Genomic DNA, 16,086 nt, shown 5'->3' on the forward strand with positions numbered 1-16,086 from the left:
TGGTGGAGGAGTGGTTTTGGATGAATGTTCTTAGGACAATATCTAGGAAGATTCCTAAACTAGCAGAGCTCTTGTGGACTTTTCTTCCCTGATGAAATACTGCTGTGTCTGAAAAAATTAGGCAAGAAGTAATGCTGACATTTCTCTGTCATCAGTGAGGCCCTGTCCTGCCCATGTGTAAGAAGGCAAAAAAACCTCCCAAGTATGGACTCTAGTAGAAAGCAAGGTAATGCATCTGAGAAAAAAACAGCTGCTAGAAAGGAAGGGGGGAGGTTTGGAGTTAGGGTTGCTTTGGAGGGCAAACCAGCACAACTTTGGAAACAGACTCCTGACAGAATGCAGTGTAAGAACTGCAGCGTTAGGGTGCACTGTGTGTTGTGACATGCTGGTGTGTGTAGTGCTGGGTAAGGGCTGCATTGGGCTACCTGTGAGCCATGGCACAACCTAGCCCATTGAGGCCCTCACTGTTAATGAGGTCAAAGATTCCCTACCTGGGAATGGCCCATCGCTGGCCCTCACTCACCACATGTCCTGTTCTTAGGAGGCAACTTTGTGTCAGAAATTGTTAGTTAGAAAGTATACAGACAAGTCAAAAATACCAACAGGGCAGCATCTTTCCTAAGATGATCAAATAAAGAATTTGTAGGAGTTCATGTTTATGAGAGATTATTTCTTCTTTGTGATAGATTTTGACATGAGTTTTTAAATTCCAGCTTTACGTTCCTTGCATATGGGTTTGAGAGGAGTGTTTAAATCCTTTCATGTATATGAATATTTTAAAAAACTCTGTAAAAACTGTATGGTGTGGGATATGTAGAATATTGCAAGCGTTGAATATCTGCTTTATGTTACTTATTCTGTGTCGTGATCCAGAGTGATTGATATATCACAGATTGATACCAGACTAATCTCTGAACTCTTTTGTCCTTAATCCACTGTCACAACACTGCATAGACACAAGGCTTTTGGACCTGCATCTCAGATTTTAACTGAAGACACAGAAGCATAAGGAACTCCACTTGGTATTGCCTGACACTGAGAAGGTGCACACTACTAAAAATGTAATGATGCAGGAGGAAGGCACACTTCAACAGATCTTTGGGGTGGATAACAGTACTGAAATTTAACCCAGAACTTTGTACATATTGTGTTCTCATTCAAATGTAAGTTTTAAGGGTAGACTTCTTGAAGTCTCATGTCTATGCTCAAGACCTTCTTGAGGGTTTGTTGTTTAAAGAATGGAGTTGAGTCACTTGGTAATACCTGGGAAAGATCCCATTAGTCTGGAAGTACAGCTTTACAGTTTTACCTAACTTGGGCAGGGTGAATATTTCAGCCACTTGAATTATTTTTCCCCTGATTACCTGCTTGTTGTTTTGTTTTTGTCACAGTTTTAGCAACTACTTACTAAGCAACTGCTGTTGTACAATATTGTTTGTTATTTTCATAATTGGGTTTGGAGAAAGATGTTTTCACATCCTTTACAGTCTTTTGCACCAGAGCTTTTTTATTTGGTGCTGAATATTACAGACCATAAGTCAATATATTCTTGCATTTTTCCATATAGGGAGTTGCTGGTTGAGTTGATACCAGTTACACTGTGGCCTTTTCATGTAATTTCTGAAAAGCACTGCCCTGCCTAGCCCAGGAAAACTACCCAGTAACTCATTTTGAGGCCAAAGCGTAACATGCCCATAAGATAAATTCTGACATCCTTTGTTCTTGTTTCTGTTCCTTTCATCACACCCCAGAGCCTGCCTGCTTATCTTGGACCATTTTAATCTTGACAGTCAGACTTACATAATCAAGATGACTGTGCAAAAAATCTAAGGCCTTGGCAGATAGCTCTGCTTTTCTCAGGGATCTTTGAGCAAATGTTTATCCAGAGCACTTACCCTGACAGTAAGTGTGTGTGACCATGTGCTGGAACTGCTGTGGGGAAGGTGACCTGCCCTGGCCTTTAAAAAAATTATTTGACTGTCTAGGGCTCAAAGTGCTAAAGAAGACAGGGTTAGCTGTTGGAACCGTCTGCCTTGTTCACTGAGATATTTAAGAAATTTCTGTTCAGTTGGTCTAAAAGGTTTGAGTTCAGAGATATTTTCACAGCTTTTTTGCCTTTTTTGCCCCACAAAATCTTGCGGTACCTTCTTTTTTTTTGTCCATTCCAAGTGGTAGTGATGGAGGAGACCTTTAATAAAGCTTCTGCTATCCAATTTGAGCTAGCATCCTTCTGCCTTCATACCTTGATGGGCTGCAGTTACATTTTGATTACATAACACTGTTATTTTCAAATGTAGGCAGCAGGGAAATTTGAATAATAAAGGCATGTAGTACAGTGAACAAGTCTCAGGGCTAGCAGAGGAAAATAAGATTCTCTGGCTTTGGATGCACTGAAACTGGCTCAGTAAAATCCACAGGTTAAAATCTTCCATATTTTGCCAGCAACAGTTTACCTTATAGGAGATGTCTTGCAAGTCAGTTGAATTTAGACAGACACTTAAATTTCCTGAGGAGCCCTTGTTGGCATACAACAATCCTTTTAAAGAGCAAACCAAAGAGAAAAACATAACAAAACCACCCAGATACTTTTAGCCTTTTGCTCAGAAGTGCCAAACAGTCAGCAGTTTCCTGGTGGCATTGGCAGCAGATGGATTTTCCCGGGTCTGAAAATCAAAATATTTTAGATTGGTGTATTGGTTGAACTGGGACAAGTGGTCATGTCCTAATGTGGCCAGCCAGGGAAGTGAGTGGAGGTGCCATCTGGCAGTGGATCCCTGTGACTCATTCCAAGAGTATCATCTCAGGGCGTTCTTACTGCACAGCTGGTGGCTTGTAAATTCTTATCCTACCTTGGGACTTGGTATTTTTTCTGTGTGGCTGAGCTCACAGGTAGTACGAAGAACACAGATTAAGGCCTGTGTCTCACTATTTGAAAATTTGTGAGCTATTCCTCTTGGAAAGCTTTTGCATTGAGAATTTCCAGGCTTTGATCTTCTTGAAACCACCTAGGGACCATTCCAGCAGTTCTTGTTTGAAGTTTTTTTGTTGCAAGTGTAACAGTATATCACAACATAGAAATATAATGTAAATTCTTCCTTTCACCCCTGTTCCATTGGAAGGGTCATCTGGTGCTCTGCTGTACTCCTTTGGGAAGCCAGAACCTTCTCTTAAAGATGCTTTTAGTTACCTACAGTACAAACACTAGTTCAAAACTGTTGTTCTATTTGGAACAGCAGCCAAAGTCCTGGCCTAACTGTTCTATTGAGTGAAAAAATGTTTCATCAGTGCTGAATGTTTTATACAGAACATGCTTTCATAGCTGGAAGAACTTCAAGAAAATCCAAAGATCTTGTTGCACGGTTACCAGAAGACATATGATAACTGTCTGGGCTTGTTCATGGCGTTGCAAGGTTAGGTTGTTTACTCTAGTAGCCTTACAGTCTTGATTTATTCACACACAGGAATCATGCAAGTAATGTACATCAGTTTTGCAGAAAGAGGGAGAAGCATTCCAAAATATGTGTTCTGAATTATTTCATTCCACTAAAAAATAAGTTGTATACATACTGGTGAAAATACATTCACTATTCCAAATTTCTAAGGAAGCAGTCTTTGAAACTGTTGTTGAGTTTAGTCCTAAGCTATACATGGCCTGTGGTAGAGAGGACAAATAAAAAAAATACTGAAGGCAAGTAGGGACTTGTAAGAATTTTTCTTTCATCTAGCAGTATTCCAAAGAGCATCTATGAGCACTGAGTGAAAAAAACATGGTGGTTAAATCCCAGGTCACTAATACCAAGTTTGTTTCATTTCTGTAATTGTGGATTAGGAAGATAAAAAGTGCTTCTAAATGTTGTCCTTGAAGCTGTGAAAGATAGGTAGTCTTTAGCGATTTTACTAGCTTACTCCTTACATTCACAAACACAGTGAAGTGTCATAATTTCTACATTTTTTTAAATGCATTCTACAGTTGGAAAGACAATTTGTTTCCTGTCTAAGATAATTTTCCTGTACAGATGTTAAAGTGTAAAAAAAGAAGTTTGTTTTATTAACCTCAGTATTTTAGTTTTGTTTCAACTGCATTTAAGACTATCCAGCAAAAAGGAAGGAGAAGGAAGTGGATCAAAGCAACTATTTTAGCAGAAGATTATTTAAAACAAATAAGCAAAATTCCAATTAAAACATCAGTTGCAGATGTTTCATTTCAAAAGTATAGCTAGTCTCAGCCCAGGAAACTCTACTTTCAGGTTTTTTGCTTTGCAACTTGCTTATTATTTTAATACAATCTTGAGATGGTTCTGTTAAGTGTCTTGTGAAGTAAGTATTGGGCAAAAGAAAGAAGCAATTGCTACTAGTGTACTGGTTAGACAGTTCTGTTAATTGGAAAGTGAGTGTATTCTAAGAGAAATCAGGATTGCTAGTATTTCCGTTTCATTTGAATCATTGTTCCCAATGATTTTGAAGCTGGACATTGCTAACTGAAGAAATGCTGAGTAGGAGACAGGTAGGAATTCTAAGTGTAGTAGTTGAAAATAGAGGGAGATTTTTTTTTTGCCTTCAACTTTGCTTCAGGACTGCAGAGACCTGAAATTAGACAAAGGGCTAGTTCCTAGTTCTGTTTCTTTAAGTAAAAATGTATCTGATGGAGATTTGATATGTGAAAGTTTTAGAAAGAATCTTAGCTAACATCTACAAAATATTTAACAAAGATGGAATTAAAAAAAAAGTTTAATCCTTCTCCAGTAATGTGCAAATATGGATCACCAATTCAAGGATTTTCTATACTATACGAAGAATGCACTTTGTGAAAGCTTGGGAGATTCCTGCAGGACAGGAAGGAATGAGTGCAGCTGCAGGTTCATAGTCACATAATTAACCCTATAGAATGATGGGAGCAAGTTCCCGCGAGGGAACAGCATTTCCTGCAGTGCTGTAAGTAGGGTTCCTTTGGTTCAGCATTATCAACCATCCTTCTTCAATAAGAAAAGAATGAAAAATTGCTTTTAAAGCCTTATTTTTTACAGCTCCTAGTTGAAAAAGGAGCTATAGGTTTTGTATTCCTATTTAAATTCCAGATAACAACTTAAAACTTTCAGTGTCTTCTGTTTGGTCCTGGTAACACTGCAAAAATTTGGCATAAGATGTGTTAGTGTGAGTTTATTCTCAGCAGAGACAGATAAAATCCTTCACTGCCTTTACCTGTGTCAGCATTTTTTTGTCTGACTTGAGGCAAACTGGATGTCATCTAAGTGACTTAGATGATCCTGTTACAGAAAACGTGCTTCCTCTACTTGCAATGCTGGCTTTGAGAAAAAAACCCAAATATAAATAAAACAAAGCCTATAGGAAATGTGTAACTCATAAGTAACCTAAAGTTGTTTCCCTTTCCTTTTATTTCATTGACTTCTACTGTTCGTCTCTTGTCTGCTGGGCAGGTCCCTCATACAACCTGTCACTGCTAATGGCTTCAATCCAGTCTTTCTCACAGAAGTAGTTGCCAGTCCCAACTTTCTGTAGAAGACTCACCAGACTTCTAAGGAGCTGCATCACACTGGAGCAAGAAATCCTGCTTTCTTCTCATCACTTGGCCTCCTGGATCATTACCATGTCAAAGGAGGGTTTTTGACTTTGATAGTCATGATGCTTTTGATTTAAGGCCTGCTTTGATTTGGCGCAATAGTGTTCATTGGCACAGAGAAGCAATAGTCTCCTCCAGGTGAAGAGTTAGGAGAGAAACATGCTTTTGAGAAGGAGGAGAAAAAGGGAAAGAATTAGCTGAGGAGGCTGAATGGAAGCTGTAATGGATGCAGTTTGTCTCTGAGAAGGACCCAAAAGCAGCCCATGATTCCTTAAGACAATTAAAAGCAAATTGTCTGGCTGAGCGATCCCAGAGCAAGGAAGATGCTCCCCAGACTATAATTTAAGGGGCTGAATGGCCCTCAAAAACTGGGAGCAGAAAGAAAAAAAACCCCCCGAAGATGAGGCAAATGATGGAACAGATGTGAGCGCTTTTGTTGGGAAGACTTGGAGGCTAGCAGGGGGTGGCGATAGGCTAATTTGAGGCGAATAATGCCAGGTTCCTTTCATATGCAGAATAGCACTTTGATCCAATGTGGATGAAAGTACTTAAAAGTGGAGAGGATGGCAGGGGGTCTTTTGTCTTTGACAAAAAAGGCATCTGCCAGGCTCTAACTCCCATTTCCCCACCCCCTTAGCCTAGCAGGCCACTCCAACAATGTTAGCAAAGGGGACAAGTGTCTCCTGACAGCTGAGCAAATCTCCAGGAGGAGAATGAGGTTTGCAGCAATATGTATACTGGAGAGCTTAATCGATTTTTCCACAGTACAGAAAGGGAGAGGGTTGGGGGAAAACAGAAATCCCAGTGAAAATGGCATGTGGGAGATAAAAAATCCCTTTCTAATAAACTTGTTACTTTTGTTCTCCAAATACATCTTTTCAGAAGATGCTTTGATGCTAGTATGAATACACTTAATGGAGCAGAGTAGGATGGAGTTGGTGGAGGGGGTGTGTGACATGAGGAAGAATAGTCTTGCAAGGAGGATGAATGTAGAGTGATTCCTGTGGATTCAGGAAAGATCTGGAAATCTGGACACATAAAAGATCTTGGAAATAATAAAATAGTGTAATGCAAGAGATACCTGCAAGAGAGATACATACTTCCTGTACCACCTGCTGGAGGAGCTCAGATCTACCCAAATTCTTAGGTTTCATTTCTAAGAAAAATCGAAAATTTCTTTTTAACCTTTCCATATTTGCTGTTTTCTTAACTGCTCAGAATTGCTAGGAAAGGACTGCAGGATCGAATGAGGATTTTGGAAGGCAAGCAATATTTGTGCCTAGCAAATATAGCAATTTCAGACCAACTGCTGATGTGGTCTCTGCTTCTGCTCTGTTGACTTTCTTCGGTTTTTCACATGTGGTAAACAAGACTGAGATCCAGTTTGCAGAGTTTGATGTCTGTGGTCTTTTTTAAGCATCACTTTGCACCTAGTCTGATGTTTTCTTTGAGAAATAATGACAGATAATGAGTTATCAACTTCTGAGCAAGACCCATTTCAGTAAATTAAATCCTTTAAGAACAGTAGGTTCAGGAATCTTACCTTTTTTTGAGACCCTGACAATGTTTATCCATTACTATTTACTGAAGATAACCTTTTCACCAGGGCAGAGCTTTAAGCAACCTCTGATATCACAAATAGATCCTACCCCTTTACTCCCACATCCCCTTCTCTTTTGGCTGAGGAGTTTGAATTCCCCCAAGAAGGTAGGAGTGATAGAGAAATTGAGAGGAACTATCACATTGCTTTGAGAGGCTGTACGCTCATGCTGATGGCAAATTGTAATGTTATGTAGTTGTTCAGTAGGTGTGCCATCATCCCCCCTCCAGCAGATGCCACTGTTCTGTTCAGACCAGCAGATGTGGAGGGTATTTTTTACAACAGAATTTCCAGAATTTCCAGTACTCCAGCTGTGCAAAGCCTGATGCATGAATTACTGTAACTCATTAGGGAGGGCTAATTGTCAAGGACATTGATGCTCTCTTGATTTCTGCCTCTTTGTTTTATCTTGACTTTTCTTGCTCCTGGTGCAGAAGGACTTGACCTGCTGCTCTGTCCTCAAAAGAGCGAGGACTACCTCTGTCCTTCACAGCACCAATGTGGAAGCCCACTCTCTATGTCGGGAACTTCAGGTGATTCTTGTGTGACTCCCCCTCATGTACTATGTATAGTGATAGGATGCAGGTCTCGATCTGAGTGGGGACAGACGTTGTGTGTGGGGAAGTCTGAGCTGTCAGGGAACAGCGGTAGTCCTCCATGACAAAGAAAAGCAGTCGACACATTGCTACACAAACCACCAATATGGCCATGGAGTCCAAGGCAGGCTGCTGGATGCTCTGTCCCCAGGCAGTTGTGGTTAGGATGGCATGCAGGAGTCTTGAGCTGGGACGCTTTGTTCTTTGAGATGAAAATGAACAACCTCATTGTAAAAGGTCTTTCGTGCTTTCCCATTTGGGCAGGCAAGCCCTTCAGCTGCTGCCATCCTGAAATTTCCTCATATGTCCAGTATCAACTCTCACACTTCCAACCAGAAAGATGTACTCTTAGCAAAGGCCATAGAGCTGCCAAAGCTGCCTCACTGGGGCAGTTTTTTGTCATGTCAGCAGTAAGTTTAGAGATATGGAGGAAGAGGGGGTGAGTTGCCTCTGTTCCTATGAAATGTGTGCAGTGATCCTCCTTAACTGTAGGTCATAATTGAAAATTTATGCTGTGCTTTTGGGGCAGATTTATGTAGCTCTTTGCAGCTTACTGTGTGCTCACAGGAAGGAAGATGCCTATATGGCTTGGCCTGGCTGCTGCAGTGCAGGCCCAGTCTGTCTGGAGGCAAGACTGAATATATTTCACCTGAAGCACTTTGCAAGGCAGGAGGGAAGAGATCTGTATGGACCTGAGGGTAGCATGCAGAACAAGTGACAGCAGGAGTACAGGCTGCAGGGGTACAGCATAGAGAGGAAGATTCTTTTTTTTTCTCACGTCTCACCCAGCAGGCTGGTGTTTTCTCCCAAGAAGCCAGTTACCCTCTACTGGTTTGTGTTTGGATGAAAATCAAACAGTAAAGATTGCAAAGCCTCTTTGATGTGCTTGGTCTACATTGAAGCAGTGCTACCTGACCAGCTCAGGAGGCTGTTGCATTTCCTGACTGCTGTCTGGACAGGGACTGGCTGGTCATTGTTTCGAAGTCTGGAAAAGGACATACTGCTTTAATGGTAAATAATCAACCAGGAGGTGTCCAATAGCTTAAAAATAGGCCATTCTCATGGAAGTGCTTTTGACTGGACTGATTGTACATATGACATTTTCCTGGCATGGCCAATCAGTCATAGCTGTAGAAGTCCCATATTTTCAGGATGGATTTGGCTTGTCTCTCAGTGAATGTTGTCTGGTCATAAGCATCCACTAAGAGTTCTCTGAAGCCAAACAGATGGAAAATGATGACTTTGGAGTATGATAGATCCCAGCCTGCATGCAAACCTTTGTTCAGACGTAAAATGGTTTCAATTTGGTTTTGTTCAATTTACTTTAAAATCTAACAGAGGTCCTTTGCAAGATAGCCACTGCTTAGTTTGATGTAACTTGCCTGAGTGTCCACATGGAGTTGTTATTTTAGTTGAGTGCAGTTTGTACCAACAAAGTGAATTCTTTCCTTTTTTACAAACATGAGATGTGAGTGAATGTTGCTATTGACCCTCCCAGAATTAATGCTACCTTATGTGCTTTCATATTGGGTTACATACACAGTGATTTGTATCCAAAGAGGTAAGTATAGCTGTAGTAGGGACAGCATGATTTCAAGTCTGATGGAATTTGCACGTTTATGTGCAAATTCTGACAGATGGGAAGTTGCACCTGTTTGTTTCCACATCTGCTCTGTAATCCCAAAATTTGGTTCACATAGTCTCAGTACATTGAGTATGCTTACTCATGTGTGAGTTTCATAGTGTTGGCAAATACTTTCAGTTCTAGACTGCCTTTGATGATGTTTGAGGCAAATGTCCAGGAGGAGTTAATTACACAGAGAGTAACCAGAGCTTACAAAGCAACACTCTCATGCGTAATTTTTGAAAAAATTCAAAGCAGTATATCTGAGCTTCCTTTAAAAATAAAAATAATAAACCAATAGGTAGTCAGAAAGCTTATTACAGTTGTCCAATTTTGGTGTGAAAACCAGTGGGAGCATGAGTGTAAGCATGACAAGATGGGCTCAAAAGAAATGGTAGTGTTTTACTTGCCAGGTGGTGACAGAGGATTGGTCCCAGCACATGGTAGTATGCAGCTCCATGCCTCACTAAAGGTGCCCACAGGCATTCCATGTTCAGCCTGGGGAGTTTCCACCCCAAGTCCTTCCTTGGCTTCCTGCCTTTATGGAGCTTGGTGGCTGCTGTCTGCCGTGGCTAGGGGTACAGAGATTCTGCATCTGTTTGGCTTCAGAGACACCTGTCAGTCCAAAGTGCTCTCTTGTCCCTTTTAAGTGGCTGCCATGCTCATGGGGTGTGGAGCGTCCAAGGCAGGGGGCAGCTGGATCAGCAGCCAGTGTCTGGGTCAGGCCCTGAGGCCACCACCTTGAGAGAGCCCTGCTGTGCTGGAGGTGGGGAGGCACCCACATCTGGAGGGCAATCTTCTCTGGTCTTCTCTCTTTATGGGCAGCAGAGAGGTCCCTGGGGGTAGGAGCTGTGGCAGCCAGATAGTTTTCCTTAAGGCAAAGGGGATGGGAATGTTTGCATTCCCAGGAGAAGGCTGAGGAGGAAGGAATGCTGTCAGCACCCTGCCTGTGGAGGCAGTCAGCTGGGAGAGACTGAGTGCTGAGCAGCTGCAGTGAGAGCAGTTACCTGTGCCCCCCACCAGCCACCACTCTTCCCTGGCCTCCTTGAGAGAGCCATTCCTGCCTGAAATAGATGTGTCTGAGAGGAGACACACAACAGGCTGTGACTATTCTTGCAGATGAAGAAGGAAGGGAAGGAGAAGGAAGGGAAGGAGAAGCCATGCTTAATTTAGGTAGGTGGCTGAGGAGCTATGGGGTTAGGAGCCTGTAAGGCCCTGGGGCTCTGTTGGTGGTCAGGCAAACTGTCAGCTAAGGGAACAAGACTGCCCCTGCTTCAGCCTGCCCCTTTGTATCATCTATATTAATCAAGTCACAGGCAAAACCCCATTGAGTTAAATGTGGTGAGTCAGTCCATGCTCTCTGAGTAGCGTGGATCCAAGGTGTGAGTACCTGTGGAGCTGTAGGAGGCATGGGGTAGTGATGTCTAGACTGGCAGACTCAGAGCAGGAGCAGCTTCAGAGAGCCTTCAGTCAGTGGCATTGCATCTGGGACCTTCTCATGGGATGAAAAGAGAACTTACCAGGAACTCTGTGTTTTCCTCCCTTCTCCCCCTCCCTCAGGTGGTCTTTGCTTTGAATCAGACTCTCTTGCAGCAGGAGAGCCTCCGAGCAGGGAGTTTCCAGATCCCCTATACGACAGAAGACCTTATCAAGCATTACAACTGTGGGGACCTCAGCTCCATCATCTTCAATCATGACACTTCTCAAGTGAGTCTTGCCACTGCAGCCCTTGTACTACACACATCTCCCTGTAGTGCTAACCCCTGTAACACGTGTGCTCATCTCTCCTCAGGCAGGCCCTTTCTGGGTGAGGGCCAGAGGCATGTGGCTTGATCCCTGGTATATCTGTTTTCCTGAGCCTTCTGTTCCAGGAATCAGCACCACCTCAACCCCTTTCTTGCACCCAAGCAGTGAAGGTGCACCTGGGTTTCCCTTTTGGATGAGTGCCTTGTTTGCTTTAACATCAAAGCTCTATGAGTTAATAATTTACTTTCTTAAGGATCCTGTGGAATTACGCTAGCTTAGGTATGAGCAAACCTAAAGCCAGCAGAAAGCAACATCAGGCTCTCTTGCGTGAATAGGAACAGAGAAATGCACTTGTGATTTGGACGCTTTTGTAAGGCTGGGCGAGTTACAAGCTTTTTAATGTCCCCTATTAGTTTGATTGTGTGCTGTGGATATGGCCCAAAGAAGAGAAATGGAGTGAAACAAAGAAAAGATGTATTTAGACTGAATGTGAAGGAAAAGAGACCGTCTGAGACCTCACAGACTTGGGTTTATGGAAATGGTTTCCTAAGCAGCACAATGGAATGTAACAGTGATCTTTAAACCATGAGAAAATGCCCAGCAGGGACCAATTTGGCCTGTTTGGGCTGTTAGATTAACTAACCTCAGGCTGGGACATCAGGCTTCTCTGATCTTATTTGTGAGGTATTGCCTGGCAATTTGTGCACATCAGTGAAAACACAGGCTCCATCCTTAGAGTGCTGAATAAGTGTTGATAACTGATCTTTCTGTGCTGAATAACCATTTTGCTATGACCTTTTGAAACATAGGGTACAGAGCTGCAGAGCTACGGTCATACTAACTCCTGTTTCTCTGGTGCCAAGCTTTGTGTGTGTGCTGCTGTCTTTCTGTCCCACACACCCACCCTCCTGCAGGTGAAGGCAGCTGGTCATCAATACTGCCTAGCTTTTACACCGTGCACTCCATGCATAGGTTTCAAAGGATTTCTCAGGGGATATCAGCATTTTAAGAGGATGCAGACGCTGCATCACTATCCTGTGGAGATGTTACAGACTGCAGACATTGCCCCTAGGTCCTTGGAGAGAGCAGCTCTATGAGACAGGCATGTTGCCAAGGGAAAAACTGTCCTTTATTTAATATGAGGGCTCCACCTCCGGGCACTCTCCTCGGGAGCAGAGCTGAATACTGATAGTTTGCCGCACTGTCAGTTTATGCTTTAAGTAGAACTTCTCAGTAGGTTGTATTCAACTCTATGCTTGCCCAGTAGATGACTACCTGTGGGCTAGCTACCCTTTGAAAAGATTCTGTAATAGTCTCTCTGGGGGCTCCAAAGTCTCTGCATCTGCTGCAGCCTTGCAAGGGAAAGCACCTGGCTTATTAGTGGCTCTGCTCTCCAGAAATCACTGCTTGCAGGCCCTTTAGTTAACCATCCCCATGACTGAATGTGTAAAGCTACTTGTCAAGAAGGATTGCTGCAACAGTTGCAGACCCACATTTTCTCTCCACTGGCAAGAGGTCAGGGTAGCGTGCAGCCACAGCTGTCCTTGGGGGCCCCAGGAGGGGAAGCCAGCATTTTAAAAGATACCATCAGGACAGAGCAACTGGAGGTGGTAGCACGTTCTTTATTGAGAAAATCTGACCCTCTTAAAGTTTAGAGATTTTTTTTTAACTACTTCAAATTGCACAGTTATTCTTTGGCAGCCTGAGGCTCTGATACCAGTCAAATTCTCTTAGAAGAGCATAATTATCATTACAGTTATGTCATACCTATGGCAGTTTAAGAAAGAGGTATGTAGCTAAAAGCAGTTAGGGGCAAAGCTTTCTTCAACTGAGTAATCAGGATTTAGGATCTTCAATGTGGCAAAATGATAGTATTTGTTGACTTTGAATAAAAAAAAAATCTATCTGGCTAGCTTATGAAATGGTGTATTGAGAGAAATTAAGCACCATGCATCATTAGAAGTTTGCTAAGTTTTTTTTTAGCTTGCTTTGGGTTTTGTCCTACTGGCTGTGCCTTAAGGGATGAGGCAGTTGCTACACTCTGTGTGGAACAAAAATGCCTGCTCATAATGGCTGCCTGTGAAACAAATTCCCCTTTCATGAAGACTTTTTTTTTCTACCTTAGGTCCCAAATTTCATTAATGCTACACTTCCAGCCCATGAACGCATTACTGCCCAAGAAATAGACAGCTACTTCCGGCAGGAGCTCATCTACAAACGAAATGAGCGAATGGGCAGGAGGGTGAAGGACCTGCTGGAAGAACACCCAGAGAAGAGTTTCTTCTTTGCATTTGGAGCTGGTATGTGATGCCATTCAACTTGAACTCATCCTTCCCATGTCGTTTAGAAGCATTTTGCAAATGCTTGCCTCAGTTTAAAGAGGGGTCAGTATTTTTACTGTAGTGGACACGGAACTCAACTTTTCCCCGATAGTTGCACCCTAGTAGGAAAACCTTTTCAGTGTAGGAGACTGTTTTTTCTTCAGTGTGCAAAGAGCTCACAGTGCATGTGCTTACTGCAATGTCTGTTAATTACAGACATATTTGTAGTATGCAGAGGCAAAGATACTGAGTCAACTGCAGTGCATGCACAGGAGGACCAGATCATAGACATACACACATGTTTATTGTCTGGGCAACCAAAGCAAGAGGATAGGAGCAAAAGGGAGGTGAGATGAAAGGCAGCACATCTGAGGCTGTACCAGTGCTTGAATAACCTTTCAAGGACATGTTCAAAAGAAGAATATGCCAAATTGTGTGAATCTAAGGGACTCAATTAATGCAAGGGGAAAGGCACAATTTCTCTTTTCTCTTTTTCCTGCACCTCTTTCACTGCGCTTCCACAAAGAAGTTGTATCTGCTACTATTTTGGAGCAGCACAGTGGGCTCAGTTGGGGAAAACCTACTTAATTTTCTGTCTCTTAGCAGTCAGCAGGACTCTACAGGCACATCCAGCAGTACATCCAACTCAATGAGGTTATCATCTACACTTCAGACTAGGGCTAGGTGAAGGGTATGAAAACGATTATTTTGCCATGACTCCCATTCTTTATTCTATCTCCAGGGAATGGAAGAAGTTAGGATCAGCATTAAAAAAGATAGGTGCTAATTCCCAGAGAAATATCACATCCCTTCCACCATGAGCCATATGACCTTTGGGAAAGGGGGAAAACTGAGACTAGTGTCAGCATCCATGTGTAGTTTTCCAGTCTCAGTCCATACTGCTTTAGTGAGGATGAAAGATCCAGACAACGCAAGGAAAATACTTACTTAAGCACTAAAAGCATTTGTATTCAGAGTGTGTGAGAATTTCTGTACTTGCAACAGGGAATTGTGGTTACAAATTTAGCATAACAAGGGCCAAATGTGTGAGAACCGGGATGTCAGGAAAGGTGGCTGACTATGTTTGTTCAAATGTGTGTGAAGATTGTAACATGCAGTCTTCCTGCAGTATCTCTGCTCATGCAACTTGCTGTCACAAAGAACAATGAAGCAGGCCCCAGTTGTCTACATTCTGGTCATGTCTTTCTGTAGGCTAAGACCAGGGCGTTGCTGCACTCCACTGCTGAAGTTCTGATCACATTTGGACCTGCTGCACTCATGTTTCTGACAAAAACATGCACCAGGCCCAAGTCCATGTTGCTTCTGTTGCAGGTAGCTACTGTTCTGCCAGGAGGCCAGATATTTGGGCTTTGGTTACTGCATCACAGCTTCAGTAACGAGCAGCCCACATAAGCAGATATATGTGTTGCTCTGACATGTCCCAAGAGCAAGATCCTTTCAGAGGAGAGAGCTTCTTCCCCTCCTTGCACACACGCTGAATCCTAGCAGCTGCAAATCACATGTCTTTAGATGGTTTTGTGTCATTTGTTTCCTCTCCCATCAATTTATTTCTTTCCTGTCCTTCTGCCCCAGACTGTCTTAATTGTCATGGGTGTGCACAGCACTGCCCCAGAGCCCAGAAGCACTGCAGAACCAGGACAGATCCCTGTCCTTCTTAATTTCTCAGCTTTCTTGTTCTCAGCTTTCATGACAGTAGTAAAATCCTTTCCCAGGTTTACTGGAATCTTGCTTTTCTTTTTCCTTTTATTTTCCCGTTCCCTCTTTTCTGTGTCTTGATTGCTAACATTTCTAAACTGCAGCACTCCCGGGAGCCTTGTGCCTAAATGAACATCCTTGATCTTTGGCTTATGTGTACATGGCTTGATCTCCAAGCACCCGGTGTGCTCTTCTCATGCTTTTCCATCATACTTTTGAAGCCAGACAGTTTTCCTGTCTTCTCTGGGGACTTTGGACTGATTTTGAAATTGTCTCTAATTACTCTCTGGCTTTGATATCAGTCTGTACTCTGTTCTCATCTCCTCTTCCAAATAGTTCTGTTCAAAGGATAGTGCCAGCCTCCCACATTTAGCAGCACAATTCTTGATTACACCCTTATTTGACTGCATGAGGTTTTTTGGTGGGTTTTTGTTCTTTTATTTGTTTTGTTTGTTTCATTTGTTTCTTATTAAGCATCTAAACAAGAAGTAGCATCACAGGATATATTGCAGAAAACAGATCAATTTTTACAGATTTCTGAGGTTTCCTGAGTGCATATTGCAATTATGAATGCAGTCTTTCATTGTTTTCCAGCAAGCTAATTCAGCTGTTCGTTTATGCAGATTGTTGTATGTGATAAATAATTATGTGGAAGAGTTACTTTCATGCCAGCAAGCAGTGAAGATGAACAAATATCTTGTGATCAGTTTTAAGCATTGCTTGGAATTGTACTGCTGTTAATTACTGAGAAAAGGTTTCAGGAGAGTGCTCATACAAGGCAGGTTAGAATGAGCAGTAGGAAAAGAGAAGCAAAAAAAAAGGCTATAGGAATGGAAATAAATCATGACTGTGTGGTGGTTTGCCCTCTTCTACCACCTGTGAAGAAAGGATATTCTAGCAGTAGC

General features: G+C 42.5%; 1 protein-coding gene across 5 annotated transcripts in view; it reads left to right on the forward strand.

Annotated features, from left to right (window-relative positions):
* Positions 1–16,086, forward strand: part of TRABD2A (TraB domain containing 2A) — a 90,419-nt gene that overhangs the window by 51,309 nt on the left and 23,024 nt on the right. For 4 of the 5 annotated variants that reach the window (XM_053932762.1, XM_053932767.1, XM_053932763.1 and 1 more), the window contains exons 3-4: positions 10,959–11,105; positions 13,270–13,444. In XM_053932762.1, coding sequence (XP_053788737.1) covers positions 10,959–11,105; positions 13,270–13,444 — 322 coding nt within the window. The remainder of the gene's footprint in view (positions 1–10,958; positions 11,106–13,269; positions 13,445–16,086) is intronic. The other variant, XM_053932766.1, reaches the window with a different exon arrangement.

This window comes from Vidua chalybeata, chromosome Z (genome assembly GCF_026979565.1).
Source record: "Vidua chalybeata isolate OUT-0048 chromosome Z, bVidCha1 merged haplotype, whole genome shotgun sequence".
Taxonomy (NCBI): domain Eukaryota; kingdom Metazoa; phylum Chordata; class Aves; order Passeriformes; family Viduidae; genus Vidua; species Vidua chalybeata.